The 9,980-nt window shown below is 40.1% G+C and overlaps 1 protein-coding gene across 1 annotated transcript; it reads right to left on the reverse strand.

The window, feature by feature from the left end:
• Positions 1 to 3,667: 3,667 nt before the first annotated feature.
• On the reverse strand, positions 3,668 to 8,921 carry LOC145424560 (serine/threonine-protein kinase Nek1-like). Its single transcript, XM_080297977.1, has 8 exons — positions 8,775 to 8,921; positions 8,261 to 8,409; positions 7,386 to 7,482; positions 7,171 to 7,268; positions 6,984 to 7,067; positions 6,819 to 6,886; positions 6,124 to 6,398; positions 3,668 to 6,041 (listed from the first exon to the last, which is right to left on the reverse strand). The coding sequence occupies exons 2-7, from the start codon at positions 8,375 to 8,377 to the stop codon at positions 6,170 to 6,172; spliced, it is 693 nt and encodes a 230-aa protein (XP_080154103.1). The 5' UTR covers positions 8,378 to 8,409; positions 8,775 to 8,921; the 3' UTR covers positions 3,668 to 6,041; positions 6,124 to 6,169.
• Between the last annotated feature and the right edge of the window lie 1,059 nt (positions 8,922 to 9,980).

A 9,980-nucleotide genomic window follows, 5' to 3' on the forward strand; every position in this document is an offset into this window, starting at 1 on the left:
ATGTTGTTCAAACATGTTGTTCAAACATGATAGTATATTGTTAGAACGATAAACTTTTCACGTTATAACGTGATATACTTATATTTCTCTTTTGCCTGGGTGGCAGCTCTACGCTTCCGTTCCAAATACACGAGAATAAAGTAATATTATATGGGAAAAGGCACCTGCTAGCTTGATGATGGAGGCTTCTTAGACTGGCCACCCGCCTTGGCTTCTTGTCGCCACTCCACGAAATAAAGGTCCGTTTCCTCCATGCCGGCTAATTATTCATCCTCATTAAAATCTCGTATATGTTCAGTTGGCAGAATTGAGAATTTTACATCTTCCAACCACTTAATTAACGCGAACATAATCGGCTTGTTTCTTCCCGTCTCCTGTATCCGGCCGTTCCTCTCGCTGTCAGATTTCGCGCCTCAGAGACGTCGTTATTTTTCAAAAAAAAAAAAAGAAGAAAGAAAGAAAGAAAGAAAGAAACAGCAACAACTACTAAAGAGAGTTTTTGCACGTTCATTGCACATTTGTGGGAATGTTTAAATATTTAATTTTTATTAATTACTTTTCATTATATCTTTATTTTTTAAACCACCGTGGCAATGCGCATGCGCATACACTCCTGCACGCAAAGGGCTTTGGAGTTGACGTAATGTCGCAATGCATTGTGGGAGCGCAGCACCATCTTGGCAGGTCACGAATCAAAACAAGATTGCTACGAACCATTCTGAAACGTAGCTCAAAAGAAAATGACGGTATAGAGACAGATTCTGTCCAGATGCAAAGAGACGGTACTTGATTGTTGAAATGTGGACCCGTATGAAATATAGCCGTGGAGTAGAAACCCTGAAGACCAAACCGCTATTGACTTAGCATGATCTACTCTCATACCTTGTCTGTGGAGTCAGAGCATACACGGCGCACCAATTTCGCAATTATAAATCTCTGGAGGCGCACATCCAATTCACCAAGGACTGGGTACAAGATTTGGCTATTTTTAAGCCTCCACGTTGTGAGTACGCCGTCATTCAAGCAAAGGTAAGTCAGCTTGAGTACTGCGAGTAAAATGCGTTTGATTCCCCCCAGCATTCAAATTAGTGCTAGCAAAAATTCATTCGTGAGGGGGAAATTACAGTGAGAACATGTAGAGGCTCTGTTAGAGGGATAACATAGTGAGTTCAGTGCATTGATGTGACATTGTCCTGAAGGATTTAGTTATTCTTTATGGTTAAAGAAATTGCCCTAATTAATTCATATTTATTATAAATAATCCTAATTACACATCTTGCTTCCTTGTTTGTGTCCTGTGTCACTAAAAATACATTCTGTTTTAGTTTTATACATTGATTAATGACCTGCAGAATCTGCTTGTCATATTAGGTGTCCATAGTTGTCACTTAAAGTCGAACTTTATGTTTTCTCCCTCTTGAAAGTGATTACATCCTTGCATTACATACTTTAGATTCATTTTTTGCTGATAGGTTTCTAAAAAGAAACATGCAGATTTAGAATATAACATGCAGCGTTCTATAGATGGATACATAAAAACACTTTATTTGTTACATTTATGATAAATGGATTTGAAAGTAAATAAAACACATTTGTGTCGGACTTGGCTTATTAAAGTTCTTGTCTTTAAATGAACTTTGTCTGTGTGTGTTTTAGGTCCTGCACTCTTAAAGACTGAATTGCAGCATTGCAGCCACAGGTCATTGTGAGCATCACAGGGAAGGTTGAAGCCGCCCACTGCAGCTGTATGGCTAGAGTCGTGGAGACTTGCAGCCATGTCACTGCTCTTCTGTTTAATGTAGAAGCAACAGTGAGGATCTGTGGCACAAGGACTGTTACAGATGAACCTGCATACTGGGTTTTGCTGGGTAATATGACCAAGATACAGCCAGAGGTTGGCCATAAGATAGACTTCTCCTCTTCAGCTGCCCAAAAAAAAGGTTCTTGATCAAAACATAAACAGACCATTCGTTGTGACAGGTAAAAGAAGCCATCCTCAAAAAAGAAAGGTTCCACCTGCTACTGTGGAGGAGTTGGATCAACTGATGGGACAATATTTTTCCAAGCATAGTTCTGTTCTGAATAACCCATAATGTTTTAATTTAGGGGGCCATGTAAATACTTTGCATTTACTGAATATGTACTTACTAAATACCACTGTTCAAAAGTTGAATAAAGAAACAAAGAAATGTTTGCCTATTTTTAATTAAAAGCACTTTGTCGAACATCACATCAGTTACAATGTAGAAAAAATGTTATGTATAGTTTACAAATGACAAAATGTTCACATAAAATCATGACAGCATTTGTATAATATCACCCACTACTAGCATTCTGTAATTTACTGTCTCTTTTGAAAACTTATCACTACATAAACAGCACAAGACTTAAAAGTATTTAACAAGAGCATTTTTCCCTGGTTTTACTACCACACTGGGGCACATGTTCACCAAAACGCAGCAAACCTTTGCCATCTTATCCAGGAAGGTCACCTTTTTACCCTCACATGGAAGAAGTAATCTGATTGGCATGGTGGTATGTAGCATGTAGTTTGAAGCAGGGATTTCGTAGTGCCGCATGTGTAGTGTTGGAACCCAGTCAGGATTTGTTTCATTCATTTCATAGGCTGGTTTGTTGCAATAATGCCAAATAATTAGCAACTCTATAAATAGAAGGTAGTTCTGCATGTTTGTTCTAAGTTTGTGCTATTGAAAATAAAATTAACAGGCTATAAATAATAATATGAACTTATTTAGAACTTACCTGAATGAAAATACTGGAGCACACCAACAGATATCTGTGGCTGGTAGAGAACTGAATATCAGCTCGTCTCGCAGCTGCTATCCAGGCTAGACGCCTTCTTTTGGTAACATCCAACACATAAGCTCCCTCATGATGTTTCCAGGTGAGGAAACAATGAAAAGAGAGCCTGTTTTCAAGCTTATTCCTTTGTCGGTAGTGCAATCTAACATTACAACCGACCACACAGCAAGCATTTGTTTGGCCTGCTAATATGGCGCCTTGACCAAAAATCCTGGCTACCCATCCCGTAAGATCACGCTCCAGAGCCCTATTAACGTACGGATCTAGAAAGAAGACGCTGCATTTTTAACTCTGAGGGAGGTGGAGAATGAGCCTATTTCCAAAACAGTGGAGTGTGTTCCTTTAAGTACTAAATTGTATATATTGTCAAAAACTAAAGTGTACATAGCAGTTGTTGTATCTTGTTTACTGTATCACTGACAGATAATTTCAAAGTCAATGAACGCTACATTATAGTGAGATATTGTGTAATGTGAAATACTGTAAGCAAATGAATAAACAACCTAATTCGTGATAGACCTTTGACTCTGTTTTGTTTGAATCCAACTGTTTTTTGCAGATGTGCATAAAACATGTTACTTTTAGTATTGTTATCATTATCATCATTATTGCACTAAATATATTTTAAATAAAGGATACTTTGATATACATTCTACTGTAAGGTTGGAAATGTATTTTCTTCACCCTAAAATATGTTTTGAAATGTATTTTGGTTTGAAAGAAATATATTTTCAATTTCAAAAATATATTTTTTTGGAGCATCACAAATACAAAATATATTTACCATATATTTGAAATATATTTTGGCCAGGAAAAATGTATTTTTTTACCGTATGGGAATGCTGCATAAAACACCTTAAAATACTGTATAATAATAATTAAACAGCTCACACAGAATACTTACTGCATGCTTAAGAGTGCACATTTCATACAGAACACACCCTAGGGCCCAAATATCACTGCAGCAGGAAGGAAAAGCAAGGAAAATGAGAGGCGAGAACATTAGTGATGTGTCGGTCGCGAACGAAATGGCTCTTAGAGCCGGGTCTTTGACGTGAACGACGCGAGCCGTGGGGGTTTTTATTGTCTTTCTCTCACCCTCTCTCTCGCACTTTTTTCCGCTTCACTCAGCATGCGAGCCTTGTGCTTTATGCTTGGAAGAGGGGCGGTAGTTGCACTCAGTAGCACAGGAACAGAGCAGGAGGGAGAGAGAGAGAAAGAGAGCCAGGGACAACAACATCACATTAGAAAGGTATAGTAATCATCCACAACTATTTCCAGTTGCAGATGATAAAGGATACAGAAAGTTTATACATACAGGCCCATATGACAGAGAATGTGCATCTTATTTTTGTTTTCATATTTTAATTTAAATTTAATTGTGTTGTGGTTTGCAGTGTTTTGTGTTGTTTCACTTTAAATTGGTTTAAAAGGAAAAAGCTGAAAATTTAAATAGTTAAAAGTTTAACTGTGACTAGTAGGTTTTTGTATTATATGATTTATTTATTACATTTTATGTGGCGTGAATAAATAAAAGTATATTTACGGTGGCCCCTAGAGACAAAGCATGTACAAACTTCAAATCACGTACGAACCCTGAAGCATGTACAAACCCTGAAGCACGTACAAACTCCAAAACACGTAAAAACTCCAAAACACGTAAAAACTCCAAAACACGTAAAAACTCCAAAACACGTAAAAACATGTACAAACTCCAAAACACGTAAAAACTCAGAAGCACATAAAAACTCAAAACACGTACAAAAGACAACAGAAGTGCTCCAGGATGCTGGGTGCAGTGTTGAGCTTTTGTTACCTAGTGGCTACACAAGCCAGCAAGTACCAACGACCGGATTTGGTGTGTGGTAGTAACAGGTAAATGAACTTTTTTAAAATTTTATTTGACTCTATATGAGTGCCTGTGTATAAATACACAAACAATACACATATGCTTCCATGCTTTCAATGGTGTAATTTAAGTGATCTAGGTAGCTCTGTTTTGGAAGTTCAGAGCTACCTAGATCACCTATGCTAGAAATGCTAGAAATGAGTTTTGGAGTTTGTATGTGCTTTTTGGAGTTTGTACGTGTTTTGTCTCTAGGGGCCACCGCATATATTTATATATAAACATATATGAATAAAACCACTTTTTTTTACATTAGTAATTCCTTTTGTGCATAATTTTATATTATTAATAATAAATTAATTAAAGCAACAAAACAACCTGAAGAGTCGGTTCGGAGCCGAAAGAGCCAGCTCTTTTTAGTGAGCCGAACCGAAAGAGCCGGTTCTCTAAAAAGAGCCGGAAATCCCATCAGTAATTCATAACACACGTGAAAAGACCCAGGAAAACCGAGTAAACGATAAAAATGATAACAAAAATAACGCTGAAAACCGATAAAAACCTTGAAAACTATACATTTCACGCCTGAGCCTCAACTCTCGAGGCCCGGTACCAAACGACTCATGGACCGGTACCGGTCCGAGGCCCGGGGGTTGGGGACCGCTGCAATAAGGTATCAACAGTCAAGTGTATGCCCTTTACTTTCTTTTTATAAACTGAGATGAAAACAAGACTTTATTGACAAGAAAACTCTAGATCATTTAGACTGGGCTAAATTGACTTCACTCATTGTAACTAAAGTGGGTTAAATTGCATGTACACTTAAAATAGTTAAGGAGAAAAATCAATACCAGCTTCCTGCTGTAGATGTAAGCGAGCAAGTTTACTCAATAAAAAGGCGAGGTGATATCCTTACATTACACTGTAGCCACCGCCTAATCCTGCAGATTTAAGATTCAGTGGGGAGACACCTTGTCCCATTGATTACTATTGAATTTGCTTGACAACTAGACACCAATGTACGATATTCCAGAAGTCCAAGTACCTTTTGTTATTGTATGGTTTATTTTCACAGATCTCTGGTGACAGGTAATATGGTTGTCATGGCTACTGAACGGACTCACGCGCAGACAGTTCTTTCAAGGAAACAAAAAGGGGATTTATTTACAATAGGGATCACCTTAGTGCAAAATATATGTACAGTGAGTTGGGAGGGGGTCCAGGGAGGGGGGGGGGGGAATCCACACACACGCTTCCTCTTCCACTCAGTCACCGCCACCGCTCCTCCGCACACACGCACTCCTCTTCAGCCGCACTCGCTCCAACACTCCACACACTGCCCCACTTGGACAGGTCCGGTGATTCGGTCCAGAATCTACAGACAGAAGGTCAAGGTTAGTTCCACAACATAAAACACATGTAAGCGATTCTTCTTTGAATATGCCGCGAGCACGAACTCAGGTGGTTCAACGTTCCAGCGGTGAGCTGCTCTGTGCCACTGCCTTAAATAGCAGCTGGGGACATCAGCCAGATCAGCCGCAGGTGGACACCATCACACGGGTGCGTGGGCCAAGAGTGAGAGCCCGTAATGAGTTCCACCCAGGCAGAGAGGAGGAGGAGAGACAAAAAACCAAAACTAACAACAAAACCTGTAGCCAGCGTGGGCCAACCAGAGAGACACGGGGACCGTGACAATGGTGTTCCTATGCATGTTATTGCCAGTTCTACAGTGCTGAAAAACAGAAAAATAGCACATTTTAATATTAAAGCTTCAATATTTCAAATAAGCACTGTCTAATGTGCAAAAATACAAACAATGACATAAATCAAAGCAAAAACAGCTGTAAAAAAGGGAAAAAATCAACATCAATAATAAATGCACCTAAGAACCTCAGAACATAATGTATAAATACATAAAACACGTAATACATTATAAGATCAGACATATTTGATTTAACCAAAATATATTTCTGTGTAAGAACAGTTAAAAAGTGTACAAATAACAAACTTCAACAAAATAAACTATAATATTTTTTAAATATAGTAAAACAGAATGTCTTATTACCAGAAATTCAAAGTGTTCTTCAACTTTTAGCCTGGAATCTATTCTTAATGAAAAACTGCAGGGCTAATTAGACAACAGTGTGCATACCTGTTCAGCACCCTTGCAATTCCAAAGTCTCCAAGCTGAACTGTTCCATCTTTTGTCAAAAAGATGTTCTACACAAGCATTATGAGAATACATGTAAATAATCCAATACATGCAAACAAACAACTTATCACTTAAAGGGAATCTTGTGATTTATGAAAAAAATACCTGTGATTTTATGTCTCTGTGGAGAATTTTTCGATTGTGTACATGCTTGAGCGCTAGGCAGATCTGCACAAACCAATCTAGGATCTCAAAAAGGGAGACTACAGTAAACCATATGTATTGTGATCAGTTTAACCAAATATCTGTATACTGTTTGCACAGTGACTGCCTTGAGTAGTTGCTGGCTTACTTGCGCTTCTGAGAACAGTACCCCTTTCTGAGAGTTGATCTTTTTGAATAGGTCTCCACCCTCGCAGTAGTCCATCACACTATACAGGCAGCCACCCTCTGGGAAAAACATACAAATAAAATAAAAAAAACTTATAGTATGTAGTTATCACACAGTGCACATTTGATCATATTTTCTTCACATAAACAGATGAGCTATTTGAATGGCATTAATACCTTCAAAAGATTCCTTATACTGGACGATGTTTGGATGACTCATGTTGGCAAGAACAGCAACTTCCTTCCGAGATTCCTGCCTCTCTTTGCTGGACATCTGTCAAAGTAATGAAGAGGAGGGTAACGAGATGAAGCGCACGCTGAAAAGAACATGCCAAGCTTGTGTCACGGTCCGCTGTGACAGACCGTGTGGAGAGTGCGTGGAGGACTCAGGTGCAGACACGAGTGACACGGAAGTGAACTTAAACAAAAAGCGAACCTTTTATTGTGGCTGATGGATACAAAAGAAGCAAACCAGAATAAGGGCAGCACAAGAGCAATAACTAAACAGAAACCTAAACTGGGAATAAACTAAGGTAAGGCTATGACTTGGAATACAATAGACCGGGCATGGAAACACGGAGGGTGGGAACACAGACGACGCGACACAGACTGTACGAAACACAGAGACTAAATACACATGAGGGATGATCAGGGGAAGTGGATGCACACGGGGAACACAGGTGACACTGATAATCATAACAAGACACGGCAGGAGTGAACGTAACACTGATGGGAGATGGGCAAAGTAAAGCAGGAAGTACACAGAGGTTCAAACAGGAGGAGAGAGAGCACGGGGAGAACGCAGACATAACGGGCTGGGGAAAACATAGAATAAAGCACAAAGAGAGACGAGGGCTCATAAATACACAGAGGGGCACACAGGGGGTAAGAGTCACGAAGGGAAAACACATAAGGAACAACGTAACAGATCAACCCAGGAAGCATGGCCTAAATAAAGAACAAAATACAAAAATACATGAAAACTAAGAATACTGGGCCCACATGGCCCAGGACCATGACAGCTTGTGTAAAAAATATGCACAGAAGCTTACTCCAGATATGCCAATCTCCTTAATGACATATTGGTGTCCATGATCTTTGGATTTGACCAGGATAGCCTTTCCAAATGAACCTTCCCCAATTTTCTTCACCTTTTCGTACTTGTCCATGTTATTGGAATGACTGGCTCCACATGCTGGATCTACAAAGACATCAAGAACATGCTAATGCTATTGCTCGGTGTAACTAGGCTTTAATCGAGGGTTCCGTGACAGAAGCTTTATAAAAGGCAAACATTTGGTAGTCTTAATAATGACAATTGTGCGTCGTCCGGGAAATGTAATGTTAGCTCCATTGTGGACCGCTGTCAGACAGAAAGAGACGGACTGTGATGCTGAGATGCAAGACACAACACAGCTGGTAGCAAAACAGCTAGCGTTCCCGTTACTTAGAAGCTAGAAGAAGATGGGAGCTTCATAAAATATTTACCTTGTGAATGTACAAAACTCTAACTGATATAATATCACCGGCTCACTGTGTAGCCGTATACGTTTCTGTGTGCCTTACCATTAGTCTTTTCTCGCTGCCTTTCTCATAAAGGTTTGGGTACTTGATACTGTCCTCGCACTCTCTAACTACGGCTACATTTTTTGTACGTTTTCATTGGTCAGATGTACCAAGACCAAACATTAATTGGTGGACACGACTGTCCATCATCTTTTATTGTGGATGACGCTTACCAGTCTCCGCCCCCAATGACACCGTTGCTGTGGACATTTTCCATAGCAACCGCAAACCAACTGAGAAGCATGGAGAACGTGTAACGTTTGGCGATTAATTTAGTTAAAATGTATTTATTTTTTAGGTACTTCATTTAGTATTTTCATATTATGTATCTAAACCACAGAGCTTCGCTAAATTTAGTAACACACTATCCTCCTAATACCTAACTTTGCCATGGAGGAGCTGCACAAGACAATAAGCAACCAGCAGAACTCCCATCCAAACGCAGTGCACATTATAGCTGGGGACTTCAACCATGCTGATTTAAGGTCAGTATTCCCCAGATTTAAACAGCATATTAAATGTGCAACGAGGGGGGAAAACACATTGGATAAAGCCTGCAGCAACATCCAAAAAGGCTACAGAGCAACCCCTCTACCACATCTAGGTTTGTCAGACCACATGTCCATGCTGTTGATCCCTGCATACACTCCCATTAGGAGAAGAGCCCCCTGGCCAGAAGGTGCATCACATCAGCTGCAGGACTGTTTTGAAAACACGGACTGGAGCGTGTTCGAACATCAGGACCTTGAAGAGCACACAACATCAGTGCTCTCATATATTAACTTCTGTGTCAACAGTGTCACTGTGGACAAACGTCTCCGGGTGTATTCCAACCAGAAACCCTGGATGACTAAAGAGGTCCAGGTCCTGCTGAAGCAACGTGACACCGCTTTTAGATCCGGTGATGGTATGCAGTACAGTGCAGCCAGATCTGAGTTGAAAAGAGGCATCAGAGAGGCCAAGGCAGCGTACAAGAGAAGGATCGAAGACCACTTCAGCACCAAAAACTCACGACAGGTATGGCAGGGAGTTCAGCACTTAACCAACTACAAACCTGGCAATACCACGTTGACTGAGGGTAACGCGGAGCTTGCGGAGGAGCTGAACCACTTCTTCGCACGCTTTGAGGTGAAGGGACCAGAGGCAGCAGCAGCAAAAACATCGGACAGCAGCAGCCCAAGCCTCATAGTGCAGGAATATGAGGTG

Source organism: Astatotilapia calliptera, chromosome 23 (genome assembly GCF_964374335.1).
Source record: "Astatotilapia calliptera chromosome 23, fAstCal68.1, whole genome shotgun sequence".
In the NCBI taxonomy this organism is placed as follows: Eukaryota; Metazoa; Chordata; class Actinopteri; order Cichliformes; family Cichlidae; genus Astatotilapia; species Astatotilapia calliptera.